The following is a 17372-nucleotide window of genomic DNA, read 5'->3' as shown; positions in this document are numbered from 1 at the left end:
TTGGAGATGTAAACAGCTGCTGGGCTGCCTTTTGCATCCTGTAGGGAGTTGGTCTGCTTTTTATAGCAGCTCTTGTCACCTAACACAGAAGGATTTTGAACCATAGCTTGGGATCCCTCAGCACTGTTGCACAGCAGTGAGTTAATAGAAGACATTGTTCCCTGTAATGTAATGCTATAATGGTTTCAACTGTTTTGTTCAAGTTCTTTAATCTCTCCTCATGATCATCCCCTTCTGCATTTTTAATTATCAATGCCTTCCATGAAGAAATGCTGAAGTGTGAAAGATTAGATAAGGAAACATCCAGCAGCCCTTTGCTCAGAGGGGCTGTGATCAGGACTGTTGCACTGATTTGTTAAACCACAGCCTGTGTTTTATCAGCAACACACATATCAAATGCACTGAACACAACAAATAAATACAGCTTCCAACAGGAAAGAGACCCCTTTCAGCATGGTGCTTCTGCTTGCTGGTTCATGTGAGAGAACAACATGTTTTTTTGTAGATGAAGAATGATGGAATAGGTCTGTGAGAACAGGATCAGGCTCATTTCAGGTCTGGGGGTGGCTGGTTTCCTCCTGATTCAGAGTGACCCCTTGTAGATGAGGAATGATGGAATAGGTCTGTGAGAACAGGATCAGGCTCATTTCAGGTCTGGGGGTGGCTGGTTTGCTCCTGACTCAGAGTGACCCTGAGCTGTCACACAGATGGCCTCAGGCAGCACCCAAGGGAGAGAGCAGTGCTCAGGGAACCCTGTTCTAAAGGGGAGCTGACTCCCATCCAGCTGGGACACCCTTAGGATCTTCTCCTGTGCCCTCAGGCTGAGGATTCCAACCATGCCCTCTAGAGACCACATTCACATTCCAATATAACTGGTGAGACTGGCTCTGCCCATAGCCTATTGTTTTTCTGTCCAGAACTGCTGTGCAGAAATGCACCTGTTTTTGACAGATTTGGCTTCATTTCATCGTAGAACAATTCCTAAACAATTCAAGCCAAGCTTTCCTATGGCCAGAAATGAAGTCTCACTACCCTTCTGTGCAGGTTCACCTGAGGTTAATCTTCAGAGTTTGCCCAGGTGCAGGTTCTGCTGCTCCTGATGTGTTGAGTGATGTTGGGCAACATCTACCAGCATCTCCAGCTGCCTGGGAGGTCTGTTCCACCTTAGATGGGGACTTCAAAAATTGAAGAGAAAAGACATTTTAGCAGGGCCTGTTGTGACAGGACAAGGAGTAGTGGTTTTAAATTAAAAGAGGAATGATTCAGACTCGATATAAGGAAGAAATCTTTGTATCATGTGGGTGGTAAAACACTGGCACAGGTTTCTCAGAGAGGTGGTGGATGCCTCATCCCTGGAAGTGTCCAAGACGAGGTTGGACAGGGCTTGGAGCAATGTGGGATGGTATAAGGTGTCCCTGTTCATTGCAGGGGGGATGGAAGTAGATGCTCTTTAGGTTCAATCTAAACTATTTTATGGTTCTCTGATAGCCATGACCCCATTTAAAATCTTCCTGTCCTGCAGAAGCAGGGGAGGAAAGGACACACATGGGACTGTTGGAAATGTGTTGAGGAAACAAGATAGAGTGTGCACAACATCTTTAAACAAATTGGAGCTGAGTATTGCTCCAGGAGCCCAACACAAACATTCCTCTGGCTGGTGGGAGATGGAGCAGCCCCCTGCCTTGTGTCCAGCCCTGTGTTTGTCCATTCAGGACCCTCTCCAGCTACTCCTGCTCTCCTCAGGCTGGGGGGAACCTGCAGCTATTTCACAGGCAGCACCATCCACTGGGTTTTCTTAAACACTCTGCAGGGCCTGGCCTGACCAAGATCAGTCGAGCAAGTATATTCTTCCCACATTAAAGCCAATTAACTCTGGATGGGGATGAGTGAGAGCAACATTTAGTCCAGTTTTGCCTTCTCTGTGGATAGGTTCATGTTGGCTGAGGCTGAGTCTCAGATCTTTCCTGGAGGCAGAGCCTCCCGTGCGAGTGAAGGCCGGAGCCATTAGAGCAGGGCAGGCCTTTGATCTCAAAATTGCACCACTTGAAACTGCAGATGAAAAAACCTGAGTTAATAAAGCAGCAGGCAAGCCTGCAAGTGAATCACTCCAGCTTCTCCAAAAGGATCAGCCCTTGTGCCTCTGAATTAGGGGGCAGGAGCCATGCATGACCCCAGAGGCGCCACAAAGCTCCTGAAGGCCTCGGCACAGAAAAAGCAGGGACGTACCAGCTTTGGCAGGGCAAGATGCCAGCAGAGGCAGGGAAAAGCAGGACAGGGGTGGGTGGGAGTGTGCCACAGATCTTGGGGAGCAGTGGAGGAGCTGTGGAGGAGCAGCTCTCTGCAGCCTCCTGCCCTGGCCCTGAGCTGTGGAGCCGCTGCAGTCGGCACCGTGCCTGGGCAAATGGGGCTGGCTCTGCAGCCCAGTGCCACCCAGCAGCTCCCAAACCAGACCTGACTTGCTCCCTGCCAGCTCCAGAGCAGCCTGAGCAGTGTGGATAGACGTGCCCCGAGGATATGTCTGCATTGCAGCGCAGAGGTGAGGCCTGGGCTGGGTGAGACAGAGCTGGGCTGCTCCCTGGGAGCCGTGGGGCTGCCGAGCACGCAGGACATGGGAGGTGTGTGCTCCTGGCTCTGGGATGTGCAGGAGGAGGAGGAGGAGGGAGGGTTTTCACCTCAAAGAGCCTCATGATGCTTTTGGGAACGGAGTCTGGATGGTGGAAAGACTTTATGGACGGGCATGTGTTGTTCTAATCAGTGGGGTAGCCATTCTGTAGAGATTACATGGAAAAAATCATAAATTATGGAATCATTTAGGTTGGAAAAGCCTTTTGAGGTCACTGAGTCCAGTACTGCCAAGGTCAGCACCAAACCATGTCCTCAAGTGCCACATCTACACATCTTTTAAATCCCTCCAGGGATCTCTCCATCACTGCCTCAGGTTGCCTATTCCAACACTTGACATCTTTTGGTGAAGATATTTTTTCTAATATCCAATGTAAACCTCCCAACCAGCAGCGCTGGGAAATGGACAAATTGGTGATGCTGAAATTGAGAGAAAACCACTGCCCTCTTCCTTAGAGTGCCTGGATCTTTGACTGAAGATCCTCAGCCCCTGCAACCTGGCAAAGGGACAAACCCCAGCCCTTCAGCTGGGTGGTTTATCTGCAGGAAACCAAAACCATCCAAACAGATTTTGGATGACTCCAGAAAATATTTCCTTTTAAAGGTGCCCCATCTCCTGAGTCTGTGCTGCAAATGTAGTTGCTTATTCCTGAAATTCTTCTGTACTGTACAGAGAAAAAAAAAGAAAGAAAAAAAAAAAGAAAAGAAAAGGTAGATAAAGAAGTGGTCAGAAGAAATTTTATCATCCCAAATCACAGGTGATTTTCAGTGGGGTCTTGGGAAATAAAGTCTGGCACGAGTCAGCAGCCCCTGGAAGAGGAGTGGAGATGATTTTCCTCCAGGCACCTTGGGAATTTCCTCTGCTCTCAGCACTCAGCACTAGATGGCATCCAAGGTGGGAATTTGGGCTCCCAAATGCAGTCCTTGGCTCTGAAATTATAATGCCAGCTGGATTAAAAAATGAGGATCCCATCTGGATGAGGGGAAAAAATCAAAGGGCAGAGGAGGTGGAGCTCTCCCATCTCCTGCTGCCATCTCACTGTGGTGCAGCCCCCTCCAAGGTCTATTCCACCACCTCAGTGAGTGCTGAGCCACCAGAACAGGAAATAATGTGACAGAGGGAAGAGCAAAGGCACCATCCAAAAGCCAAGGTGCATTCAAGCCTGCAGGGAAGCATTCACCTATCCTCTTTTTCCTGAGAATGCTGCCAGCCCCATGGGTGCTGGGACACACAGCACACTGCACACATTGCTCTGTGGGGTCCCTCTACAGCCTGGGGTGACTGGAAATGCAGCTGCTCTGAGCTGGAAAACATTTCCCAATGAGGGAATTACCTTTGCATCATCTACTGTGTTTACTAAATATGCCAAATTGTCCCATGGCCACTGATGGGATTTGGGAGAGAGCAGAAGCACCATGAGAGACAACAGACAACCCTTGCCTGGGAGATTTTTCCTCCTCTTCACCTTGCAGGTGTCTGTGGGATGAGGAGGGTGCCCAGCATCTCTGCTTGTCACCCATCTGTATTCCCCTGGGTGGAAGGTGGGATTAGCCCCCGCAGCCTTCCAGCTTGGGGGGCAAATTATTCAAATTATTTCCTTTTATCCCCTCTCAGCTATGCCATGGCCATGAACAGGTTCCTCAGGAGATGCAGCAGCCAGGAAGGGGCTCAAAGCACCCAAAGGTGTGAGGAGCAGCCAGGTAATAGTTACATGGCCCTGGGGGCTGCCTGGAGGTGCAGGAGCCACAGGAGAGACACGAGACTCCCTCTCTGCCCTGTCTGCACTCTGCAGGTGACCTTAACAACCTAATGAGCACGGTGGGACTGCCAGCACCATCTCCTGTGCCCTGGCCCTGCTGAGGTCCAGGTCCTGGAGGTGACTTTACAGCCACCTCTCCTGATGGTTTTTATTCTGTCTGGGGCTGCATAAAGGGTTCTCAGGTCTGAATATCTCACCACTGCCCAGAAACAGTTCTCTCTCTGAAACACCTTTGTGCTCACGCCTTTTGTTTTTCTTCTCCTTTTGTGTTTTCCTGGTGTGAACTCAGCAAAAGGCAGGGATGCAGGAGAGCTTTATTGAGGTTCTGCTGGGGGTTGAAATACTTCTCTTCCCAAAAGTATATGTACCTACAAGGAATAGCTTCAACCCAAGCCCTGAGTAGGCAGAGGCACTACAGACGGCTGTTTGTGCGTCCATTCCCTGTGCCTGCAATTACGAGGAAATTGCCATCGTGTAAGCAGCAGCTGTATGAATAACTCTATTATTTGTTATTATTAGTCCTAGATGTGTGTTTTTCTTGAGATCATATCTGCACAAGAAGGCACATTAATAATAGTCTTTTGAACTGGCCAAGTTTAATTTCTATGGATCGTGAAACTTTTGAAGCAAGGTGCTGTTTATTGCTTTCTTCTGAAATCAAAGCTCTTGAGAGGCAGCAGAGAGAGCTCTGTTGTGCTGTCCAGGCTGAGTTCTTGTGAGGGCAGGCGGTCATGTTGAGCTCACCCTCCTCATCTGGCATCAGCAAAAGGGTCTCGTGTTACAGCCTGGTGCCAGCCTATTTTAGGAAGCAAGATTCCCCTTTTATGCAATTATTTTTCATGTGAGTTCAAGTTCTGTTCGCCTTTGCTCTTTTTTTCTGTTTCGGTCTGTTGTCTCTCTTGCCTTCAGGTGGGGTGTGTGACACAGAGAACAGCAGCTTCCCAGCCACCAAGGTGCTGTCTGAGCATGGAAAACAGGAGCAAGAATGGATCAAGAAATAGGAAAAACCATGGGGAGTGTTCATAAAAGGACATGGAGCTGCTGGAGTGAGTCCAGCCACAAGGATCATCTGAGGGCTGCAGAACCCTGGAGGAGCTGTGGGTGTTCAGCCCAGAGATGGTTCCAACAAGATCTTAAAGTGCCTAAAGGGGATCCAAGAGAGCTGGAGAGGGATCTGGGACAAGGACAAGAGGCAATGGCTTCACACTGGCAGAGGGCAGGGGTAGATTAGACAGCAGGAAGAAATTCTAGGAAGAAACCAGAAAGAAATTCTTCCCTGTGAGGATGGTGAGGTCCTGGCTCAGGTTCCCAGAGAAGCTGTGGCTGCCCCATCCCTAGAAGTGTCCCAGGCCAGGTTGGATGGGGTTTGGAGCAACCTGGGATGCTGGAAGGTGTCACTGCCATGGCAGGGGGTGGAACTGGATGAACTTTAAGGTCACTTCCAACACAAATCATTCTGAGATTCATGTTTTCTCTTTGAGGGCCATTATTAGGAGCTCTTCATCCAAGTACAATAGAAAAGAGTAAAATCAGGTTCCTTAATGCCTATCATGACCCAGCAATATATTTTGGGCTGCTTGTGAGGTGCCCACAGAAGCACAGGCAGTCACAGAGCCACCCAGGCTGGCAGAGAAAACAAACCCAAATGAAAGCAGTAAACCAGTGCCTTCTCAGACTTGTGTGAGTTGGGCTTTTGCATTTGGGTTTGTCACCCCAAAAGCATTTTGCCCCACTTTCCCAGCAGCTGATGGCCCAAGGATTTGCTGAAGGCAGGAGGGTGTAAAGGTCGGCGAGTGCCTGGGAAAAGGTGGGCAGGGGAGGACAGGTAAAATGAGAATGCAAAATGCCTCATTTTGAGGAGGGGGAGGTGTCTGTTTCTTTCGTTTTTGAATCCCAGTGTTTCAAAACAGTCCCGTGGTTTGGAAACAGGAGGATTTTGACATACAGTGTTTGATGTTGGCAATTCTGATAAAGGAGATAAAGGGTCCGTGGTGGAGCACAAGAGTTATTTGTGGGCTGTTGGGCAATGACTGTCAGTGAACCTGTGTCTTTGTGTGTTTAAAGTGTAGTCCCTGACATTTACTGCCAATTTTAAAGGGATTTGCTCTTTGCTATATCATAATCCCTGATTCAGAGCAAATTTGCAGATTTTGAAGATCAGAAGAGGCCATTAATGCCCTAGTCTGAGTCTCTGGATAGCTGAAGCCACCTAATTTCATCTCCTCCTGTACTACTGAGCCAGATACTTTGTGTTCAGATGAACCACAAAGCAAGACATGAAGGTAGAAAGATCAACCACTAACCCAATAGTCAAAAATGTGTTACAAGGTTTGATCATTGTCACTATTTAAAATAAAGTGAGCAATGTGCTTCTCATTTTCCTTAGTCCTCCTTCAGGTAGAAGAATAATTTTTGCCCAAAAATTAATGTAAAAGCAAGTATTTCTTCATCCTGTTCATAAAAAAAGGAAAAGATAAACTGGATATATATCCCAGGGAATCTGCTTGTCTTTACAGGGAAAATAGCCTTCTTCTAGTGGTTTGATGCTGTGGTCTGTAATGCAACTTTGTGTGCATTTGTAAAATCATTTGAGCTGCAGTAAGCTCAATATCATAACTTGAACAGATTTTTTTTCTTCTTTACAGACATTTCTTCAGCCTTTGGAAATCCAGTGCCCCAAGCAAAATTAAACTGGCAGAGAAAACTGAAGCAAGAAGGGAAGTTTGTGCACTTAGAGAGAAAATGAAAAAGTTTTTTTAACTGGAATTGTCTGTGACAAGTGTGACAAGGCTTGGCTACTAAAAGGCTGTGTTGCAAGATAATTTTTGGGGGAAAGAATTGCAGCTAGAAAGGGGGTGTGAAACAACTCCTTCATGCTGAGTCAGTAATTTGAGTGCCACTACTAACCCAAACTGTGGATCCTACCACTCCTGAGTTTTTGGGCCTGGCTCTTATCACAGAAGCAAACAGCCCCTGTGAAAGGATTCAGAATACAAATGGGGGAGCAAATCCTTTTCAGAGCTATAAAACCTTCTTATGTTTTAAGGAGCCTGAGCGTTTCTGGCAAGGCTTTCAAAGCAAACAGTGTCGAGGTCCTCTCGATGAATAGCAACATTAATATATTAGGTGTGTATTATGTAAATCCATGCTTCAGTGGAGCACTAGATAAGATAAATGGGAGCAAAGAGCAGGCTTTGAAGGCTGCTGCTGAGATTTTGTGGGTGTGCTGTGCCACTTGAAGGCTTGGTGCAGAACTCAGAGCCCACTGAAGTCCTGCCCTCCCCTCCTGCTCAAGTGGCTGCTGCTGTGGAACCATTAAATTTTGTCACCACGTGGCACAACCTTGCTCAGCCACAGCACTGCAGGGCTGTGCCTGAAAAACCTCTTTTCTCCCTGTTTTGGTGCAGAGGCAGGGAAGTTCCTGCATGGCAGAACTGGGCTGTGCACCTCCCTTACATCCCTCTGGCACTGATGGCATGGAGGGATGAGCAGGTTACAGCAAACCCAGCCTTTGTGCTGGAGCAAATATTTAGGGAGGGTCCAGCCTGGCCCTGGCAAACACAATGAAATTCTTGAGGCTGGTGGACAATGACTTATCAAGATAGAGAGCTTTGGGAGGAGATAAGCCCAGGGACTTGTGCATTGTATACAAATACCTGGCCTGGCCCTCGCTGCTCTCATGAGGACTGATGCTGGAGCTCTGCCACAGTGAAACTCTATTTTTTGTTTTATAATTGTGCAAAAGATGATGGACCGAGGGTCCCCACATATGGGGCCACAGGCTTCACTTTCTTCTTGTGCTGCTTCATCTCTTGATGAGCCCCAATCTTGCTCCACTTTGTTTTTTTCTTTTTTTTGCTTGCGATGTCTTTCAAAATCCTCTCCCAGTTACACACTCAGATCCCTCCAGTACCATCCCATCAAGGCAGAGCCTTGATTCACTTTGGGAAGACACAACCTCATGTTCAGCATCCCTTTTCCTGCTGCCCCACCACACACCTGCCCCACCAGCACCCGTGTTCATCATCAGGGCTTCCTGCTTTGAAAGTGATGCCAAAAACTGTGGGGTGGGCCATAAAAATGGCATGGTCTAGACGTGGAAAAAGATATTAATTTTTCTTTCACTTTTCACTTGCTCACGGAGCATTTTCAACCAGGTCATTGAGACGGTTTGCGACCAGAAATAAATCCAAGCCGAAAAAATGTCGGCGGACCTGTTTACTTTATAAACCACAAATGTTTGTATCCTGCAACAAATACCTGGGAAGTGCCTGGACCAGACATTACAAACGTGTTAACTACCCCGAGTTAAGCAGTAATCAATTCGGAGAGAAAAACCCGAGCTGGACCTCTCCTCTGAGACCGCTCTTCATAACAGGGCTTTCATTTAGGCCCCGGCCTAGCGGCGCAATTAAACCATGGCACATTCTTGACTTTCAAACAAACTCCTGGGAGCTGGCCAGCCCCGAGCACAGACCTGGATTTCACCAGGCTGGAAACCAGGGTGATGTTCCACGTCTTTCACGAGCTGTTGTCGATGGTAGAAACGCCTGCCCGCGGTAGAAATTGGGAATTCCACACACAGCCCTTCAAGGCTGCGCTAATAAACACGTGAAGGGATTTGGGGGAAATACATGAAAATATTGGTCTGTTGAAATGCTTTTTGCAATGCCACCATTTTGGGAGCACGGTATATTATTAAGGACTGAATTTTTTAATAATTAGCATGCATCAATAGTAATTTAGACTGCTGATTTTTGATTTTTGCTTGTTTCTCTGTCAATACCGGGCCATGACCTGCAGAGGTGCTTTGGTGGAGCTGGAGTTTGGCATTCCCCAGCGAATGCTGAGGAATGGCAGTAGATGGTGCTGTTATTCTCTTTTTTGAGGACAGGGATGGCAGACACAGCTCTGACTGTACACAAGGTGTTACCAGTCCCTGGTGTCCCCAAATTATAAATCAGGCTACTTCAAATCATGGGATTTGGTCTTTAGAAAATCTTAAACGTCCTTTATTACAGCTTCTGTGTTTTGATCTTTCAGATGAGATTTCAAGCTCACATTTTCAAGCTGTTTGCTGTGATTGTGTAATTTGAAATTTATTTCTTTTTTTCATTTTTGTAATAACGTGAATTGAAATCCCCCAATCATGTCAAGAGCCAGCAAGATTTAGGGGAAACTAAATTAAATTAGGGTTGTGAAACTTGGCAGGAATACAGATGCTGGTTTCAAAACAGACTGGGCTTTAAGTTGTTGGCAAATTGAATGTTGCTGACCCCGAGTGATTTGTGATGCCAGGAACGGGTCCCTGACCACAGAATGTCCCAGCCCTCAGGTCACTGAGGCACGTGCCTGAGGGCTTACCCTCCTGGCCTGCATCAGCCTGGATCCCCAACTTCCAGGACAGCACCAAAGGCTGCATCAGGATGACATTTACCAGCTAATTCTTTTTAATGACCTGAAAGTTTATGAAGCTTGATCCTTCCCAGCTGCACTGGGGAGGGCAGAACTGGGCCCCCCTTGGATTTCACTTTTATTTGCCTTCCTCTGCAATGACAGGTCTAACTCCAGCCTTTGTAAAAATTTAACAGGGCAATGTTGACTGTGCAGGTTGGACAACCTGGCGCCGGGGATGGTGTCCAGCACGGGGACAGGGCAGGGGACACAGCAGGTGTCCTGCCCTCAACCTCCTCCTGCCATGGGCTGGGCAGGGCAATGCCCCCACTCCCAGCCCCTCTGAGGGTGTTTTCTCCAGCAGCAGCAGCTGGTGATGCTAAAAATACCCCTGAACAGGGTAGTGGTGGTTGAGCTTTGGACTTTTCAGAAGTTTACTGGCATTTTGGCCTTGTGACTCCAGCCCAGGCCACCTGATGTGCAGCACGTAACCCGTGCTCCGATTTCCCCCCTCGGTGGGGAACAATCTCAGATAACGGATAACAATCAGCTCACTTTCTTATTTTAGGATTGCTGTAGCCACGGTCATTAGCAGCTCCAAGAAATACAATAGGCAGGGCCTGGTCCTCCCACACTGCGTGTCCCCTCTCCACAGGAATTGCTGCCAAAATCCTCCCTGTGACAGAGAAGCAGAGTGGGTTCCCAAGGAAGAGCTGGCTATTGGTCTGAGGGGGAAGGGGTGGCATGGCACAGGGCAGTGCATCAAAAAGAGCATCCCAAAGGGCACACTGCAGGCACCAAACTGCTCTGCAACAGCATCTGTCTTTGCAGCACATCAGGAAGACCAGAAAAGTTGCAACCTGGAGAAGATAAGGCTCCAGGGAGACCTTGGAACCACTTCCAGAACCTAAAGGGGATCCGAGAGAAGTGGAGAGGGACTTTGGACAAGGACATGGAGTGATAGAAGGGGGAATGGCTTTGAAGTGACAGAGGGCATGGTTACATTAGGTAGGAGGAAGAAATATGAGGAAGAAATATAGGTATGAGGGTGGGGAGGCCCTGGCACAGGCTGCCCAGAGAAGCTGTGGCTGCCCCATCCCTGGAAATGCTCAAGGCCAGGTTGGACGGGGTTTGGAGCAACCTGGGATGGTGGAAGGTGTCCCTGCCCATGGGGAATGAGATGATCTTTACTGTTCTGTCCAACACAAACCATTCCAGGACTCTACACTTGTCAGTGGAGCAGCCAGGAGCACCAGGGCCACATCCTGCCCAGCCAAGGAGCAGCCCCAGGAGCAGAAGGACAGTGCTGGCCAAGGGCAGTGCTGCTGCCCAGCTGCCTCTGCACCCCAGAGCTGGTGCTGAATGCTGGAACATCCACATCCACTGATGGAACACATTGTAGGGACACCTTAAAGCTGTCCTGGGCCAAGGGGAGCAGCATGGGGTAGGCAGGAGCAAAGGGACAGGCTATAGGTTCACTCCTTGCTCCAACAAATAGTTCTTATACATTAAATAATGTGTGGGATAAACTACTTCCATGAGCCTCAGAGCAGAATCTGGAGCCTTCTCCCTTCCATTCTGTCTCCCCACACCAGCCCTGTGCACCTGGTGGCAACACAAGCTCTCACAACCTCTCAAGAAAGAGGTTTGGGCTCCTCTTGTCCCAAACCAGACCTTACTGTCCCTGAGCACCCTCCTCTATGGAGAAAAAAAATAGGAAATACAAGAACATTTTTACCGTTGTTTTTTAGTTTGGTTTGGGGTGGGTTGTTTTGGCAGATACCCTTTTACCAGGATCATGTTGAGTGAGTAAGGTGCAAACCTCCTCTCAGTTTTTAAGTTCTTCACACGTCACGAAGAGATTTCCACACAGTCCTGTCCCACTGATACAAAGGTAAAAGGGGCAGCAACAAGTTCATGCCCCTTCACCCATTCCAGGAATAGCCCTAAAGAGACGATTCTCTTAAAATGACGAGACTGAATGAATAAAACTCAATTCCTCTTTTCAAATTGTTGGGTTATGAAATAAATCTGGGAAAGAACCGGTGGTACAACAATTTTTGATCTTCCCAGAAATTATATCAGCGTATTCTTTGTTTACCAGAAGTTTAGTCCAGCTGGGGTGGGAAGGTGGTGAAAATCTGTTCTTCAAAAATGCAGAGGAAAATTCACAAATGATACAAACTCAGTTAGTTCAAATTATTTATATAAAGCAAAACCTCAGTCCACAGTGAGAATTTCAAGTCTGACTGAAAGGAAAAGCTGAGGTCTTGAGGGATACTCTTGCATGGCGTATTTGATAATTCCATTTATGAATAAACAATTATTACAAATTAATCTCTTGCATATTATTGACAAAGGCACAGAAGCTGCTTTTTGGCATTGTTGACTTAGCCATTGTCAAATGTGAACTGGGCAATTGTGGTGGCTGCTGGTCCCTTAAGAAATTGTCCAAGATTCAGATTTGTGTGTCCTGGCTTGCATCAATTAACAGCACAATCTTTTCGTTATGAAAATGCAAACATAAGTAGCCTGAGGGGTCTTGGAAATGCAAATACAAAACCATAATTTCAATTTCCCTGAAAGTACAAGAAAGCCTCTTTTTTAAAATTTTATTTGCTGTTACAATGATAAGTCTCAATTTTTGTTGTTTTTTGGGGTTTTTTTCTCCTTGCTTTGAACACAAAATGGAATTTAACCCAGAGAATCATCAGATTTGGGGATGTGGGGAGGATGGAGGCAGCTGCTGGAATCTGTGGGCTCCTCTAGGCAGGGCCAGGCTCTGAAGGACGAGGGGAAGGTGGATGCTTGGCCCCACAGTGGACATGAGCTGGGCTGGGCAGCGTGCCCACAGCTGGGGGAGAATTCCCATGTGAAGATTCTTTCCACTTGCTCCAGGCATCCAAGGAGCCCAAATTAGGCACCCACACCTCTGCCACGCTCAGGGGAAAGACAGAGAGACCTTGAGATGTGTCCTTCGCAGCCAGCTTGGTGGGTGATTGGCACCATTTTGGGCCAAAAGTGATGCTTTTGTATTCAGTGCCACGGGGTGATAATGAGCAGAAGAGTCCCCTCAACAAGGTGGGAGGTGGCACCTGATTTCACATCACTGAGGCTTAATGAAAGAATTGGGGGAACGTCCAAGGTCTGTTTTCCCCTTTCTTTTTACACCACACATATAAAAGTAAAATTTGAAAACAGCCGCTTCACTTTCTTCCTCCCTGCCAGGCTGGCCTCGGTATGCCCGTGCATGTGTCTAAACAGATTCCTGGAAAACCTGCCCTTGCCCAGGCTCGGGCTGCAGCCTGCAGCTCCGGGAGGAGCAGCAGGGAAGGGTGGCCTTGCTGGGGGCTCTCCCTGCCCGGGAAACACCCGGGATGCAGCAGGATGTGTGCCAGCACGCAGGTGAGAGGCTGAGATCTTCATTTCTCCCCAAAACAAAGAAGAGAAGTGGTTAAGCACCATCCTGAGCAGCTCCCTGGGGTAGCAGCTCTCTCCTCACCTCCTGCACCCCTGCTCAGAGCACAGCATTGCCCTCCTGCCAGCTCGGGCTCCTGGGAAACCTTTCCTTTACTTCCTTGATGATTTTTAATTAGACCAAACGAGCGATTAACCAACACAACAATCCCTCACCCAAGTCTCTCGTTACGCTCGTTTGATGAAGGTGGTGCTGCTGCTGCGGGAGGGCAAAGCCGCCACGGTTCGGCGGTGGCACCTGGCAGGGTGGCACAGCCGGAATTCAGCCCAGGGTCACCCCGCTGGGGTCTGCCAGGGTCTGTGGGTACCCCACACATCATGTCCCCTCCCGTGCCTCAGCACACGGAACAGAGCCGGAGGGCAGAGAGAAAAAAAACATGAGAAAAATGTTTATAAAGTTGTTTGTTGTTAGTTTTCTGCCCCTTGCACCGTTCCCAGCTTTCGGGAGTCCTCCAGCCTTGGATCGGCTGGTTGTTTTCCTTTCCCCCCTGCACTCCTGTACGAACGAACGCTAGAGGCACCCTTCTTCTGGTCTGCGAGAGAAAACTTAGCTCCTAACTTTTTTCTTTCTTTCTTTTTTTTTTTTTTTTAAACTTCCCTCAGGAAAAAAATGTGGACCTAATTATCTATGTAAAATGTCAGATGCAGGAAAGGGGCTGTGCTTACTTGGATATCCCATCCGAGGCAGTGACTGATTTTTTTTCTTCCCCCCTCTTCTTCTTCTCCATTTTTTTTTTTTTCTTTCCTGAGGGGAGGAAAGCGCCTCTCGGAATAAAAGTGCAGAACCGAGCCGGTGGCTCCCAGAGCGGCCGGGGCGGGCGCGGCGGGAGCCCCCAGCGCAGCGCAGCGCAGCGGAGCCCAGCGCGGAGCCCACCTGCCCCCGGGGCAGCATCGCCCCGCACCTTCTCCCGGACTGAGACCTTCATACACACACAGAAACACAAATATATATATATATAAAATAATATAAAATATATATATATATATACACTTTTTTTTTTTTTTAAATCCTTCCCCCCGGCTTTTCCTCCAGGACTTTTCCACCACCTTTGGGACAACCCGCAAACTTCTCACTCGCTGCCCCTTCGCTGCTTTCCCGGTGATTGGGGTTGGCTTTTTTTTTTTCTTTTTTTGGGCTTGTTTTGGTTTTTTGTTTTGCTACTTTGATTTTTTTTTTTTGTTTTGTATTCCCCTCCTCTCTCCTTGGGAAGACCCGCCTGCCTCTCTCGCCTCCCGTGCCCCACCGGAGAGGCCGGGAGCGGCTCCGGCGGCGCGGGCAGCACCTCCCCGGCGCACGGCGTGCGAGCCCGGCGGCGGCGCGGCTCGGCTCGGCTCCGCTCGGCTCGGCTCGGCTCCGAGCGGCTCCCTGCGGCCCGGCACGGCACGGCCCGGCTCGGCTCGGCACGGCTCGTCCCGGGCGCTCGCCCCCGATAATGCAGAGCTACAAGTACGACAAGGCGATCCCGCCGGAGAGCAAGAATGGGGGCAGCCCGGCGCTCAACAACAACCCGGCCAAGAGCAGCAGCAAGAAAGCCCTGCTCATCTGCCTCGACTGCCTCTGCCTCGTCATGGGTGAGCACCGCGGGCTCCGCGCCCCCTCTCCCCGCTCCCGCACCCCCTCCGCTCCCCGGGAAAAACTTTTGGGAAAGTTGGGCGGCGGGCGGGCAGAGCTCGGCCGTGCCCCGGCCGCGCCGCTTCCCAAACAAAAGCGCGGAGCGGGGCCGCCGGGAGAGCCGGGCCGGGCGGCGAGCGGGGGAGCCGGGGAGCCGGGGAGCGGCCGCGCCGGGCCGGGGAGCGCGGGGGGCGGCCGGGGGTCCCCGCGGGGCGAGCCGGGCTCGGCAGCCCCGCACCCCGGGGCGCTGAGTGCGGGTGATTCGCTGCTGTTGGTGCCTGGCTGCCCCCGCGGCCCCGGAGCGGCCCCGGAGCGGCCCCGGAGCGGCCCCGGAGCGGCCCGGCGGTGCGCAGGGGGCACTGTGGGCTCGGGGATGCGCCCCGGGGCTGCCCCCGGCGCGGGCCCCGCTCCCGGCGCTGCTGCCTCGGCGGCGCCGGGGCCAGCTCCAGGTGGAGGCAGCGCTCTACGCTCAGCCCGGCTCGTGTTTTGGGTAATAATGGAAAACAGCAACTCTGGCCGCTCCGGCTGCCGTGTCGCTCTGCTGGCGGCTTCGCCAGCGCTCCTCTCTTTCTCCCGTCTCGCTAAACTGAGTCCGGAGCGCTCTCGCAGCCCCTGGCAGAGGTTTGGGTTTGCCTGCCTGCTGGGTTTTTTTGGAGATGCGATGGCTTTTTGGAGATGCTGTGGCAGGGAGGGGAACTGTCAACAGCGCATCTCAAAAAAACCTTTTTGCATTCCAAAACATCAACCCTTCCATTGTGGCTGCGATGCTGAATGTTTAATTGACAGACACGGGCAGGGGAAATCAACTGGCTTCCAACAAAGAGATTAATAACACAACAGCACGTGAGTTTAATACTCCAGACACCACAGTCTTTAAAACAATTGTTTCTGCTTAGAGCCCATTTTTTAAAGACTGTCAGTTTGATTTAATTTTTATGCAGTTTATTGATCATCTGGTGTATATTAGGGGGCACTAATACGTTAGGAGGGGAGGCATGGTTTTCTCTTTATATTCCCACAAGAATAGGGGCCAGTGCAGAAAGCTTCATCTTCTCGGATCTGGAAAAAATAAAAATACTTGGTATCCCATATATGAAACTACTATAAGTAGGAACATAACTAGCTGGACTTACCTCACTTACTTGAGCAGAAAATCGAATTCCTAGTAAAACATCTCCTAGGAGTCAGAACTTTTAAACTTTTATTTACCCAAGTTTTCTTAACTTGAGGCGTTCCTGGCATGAGTAGGTGCTATTTGAATGGAGAAAGGGTTTTGCTTCCCCTTCTCTGGGCTAAGGGTCCTAAATGAAAAAGCAGTTGGTTGACATGTGTTATTCTACTTGTGCTAGTTTGGGTAAACAGGACTTATCAAGCATCACTGGAAAGTATTGTTGGCAGGGAATAATGTGATACAGCAAAACTGTGATTGTTGCTTTGTTTCAGGTTGCTACAGGTGGAAATCGGGAAGTAAACACCAGAGTTGGCTTGTTTAAGGGTTTTTGTTGGGGTTCTTCGTTGTTGTTTTGTTGTTGGGTTTTTTAGGGTGAGGAGCATTTAAATGCAAGAGCATGAATGCAGCAGAAAGTTTCGATCTGACTGATCACTGGCAGGTGAAGGGCATGGGTGGGACATGGTGAGGGAGATGATTATGGGATGGAGAGTCCATGATGTGTGTTTGGGGATGGAGAGCTCACGATGTGTGTTTGGGGACGGACAGTCCATGATGTGTGTTTGGGGACGGACAGTCCACGATGTGTGTTTGGGGAGGGACAGTCCACGATGTGTGTTTGGGGACGGACAGTCCACGATGTATGTTTGGGGATGGATAGTCCATGATGTGTGTTTGGAGATGAGCTTTGCCAATACACCCGGACCAGGACCAGGAGTATTGGACCTGCCAGTGGATGGCTGGGCATGAGCTGCTGTCAAAGCTGCCCCACTCATGGGAGGCTTGGCTTGCTCTTCCCTCTGCCTTTTTCTAGGGAAGACCATCAGCTTATAGCTTCCAAGTGCTTGATTCCCATTTTCATGTTTGAAAAATCCCAAAAAAACCACTTGGGAAGTGGAAAAAAAGTGTCCTAGCTGAATCTTCCTGTAAGAGAAAGGTGGACAGATACAAGAAGATGGATATTTACATATAAAGTGGGAAAAAACCCCCAAAACAAGTCCTATATAAGATAATGAAGAGCAGAATTGGGTGAAATGACTTCTTCTGAGGTGGAGGGACCAGCAGAGATGTAATGCTGGTGCATGTGGGCACGTGGCCAGTGGCCTCCAGTGCAGTCAAACTGAGTTACGCCTCTTGAGCTGCTGCCCAAAGACATTCAGAGAAGCAGGGAAACAGAAGGCTTTTTCTCATTTGAGGACCACTTTAGGAAATATTAAAACTGGCCATTTGATTTGCAGAGGCCTGTGATGCTGCACTGGCTTCTGCTGCAGGTAATGCCATAATTCGCCCTTGGATTGGTTTTCTCTGAGGGGAAAATGAAAAGAGGGAACTATGGCTG

At 49.3% G+C, this 17372-nt stretch overlaps 1 protein-coding gene across 1 annotated transcript in view; it reads left to right on the top strand.

Annotated features, from left to right (window-relative positions):
* The first annotated feature begins 14655 nt into the window (after positions 1–14655).
* Positions 14656–17372, top strand: part of PLPP3 (phospholipid phosphatase 3) — a 43169-nt gene continuing 40452 nt past the window's right edge. The window contains exon 1 of the mRNA XM_054285796.1: positions 14656–14825. Coding sequence (XP_054141771.1) covers positions 14687–14825 — 139 coding nt within the window. The 5' untranslated portion in view covers positions 14656–14686. The remainder of the gene's footprint in view (positions 14826–17372) is intronic.

The sequence above is a fragment of the Melozone crissalis genome, unplaced genomic scaffold, assembly GCF_028551555.1.
Source record: "Melozone crissalis strain CALT ecotype California unplaced genomic scaffold, PUWL_Pcris_2 ptg000045l_1, whole genome shotgun sequence".
Lineage (NCBI taxonomy): Eukaryota > Metazoa > Chordata > Aves > Passeriformes > Passerellidae > Melozone > Melozone crissalis.
This window is presented reverse-complemented; position numbering and strand designations above follow the sequence as displayed.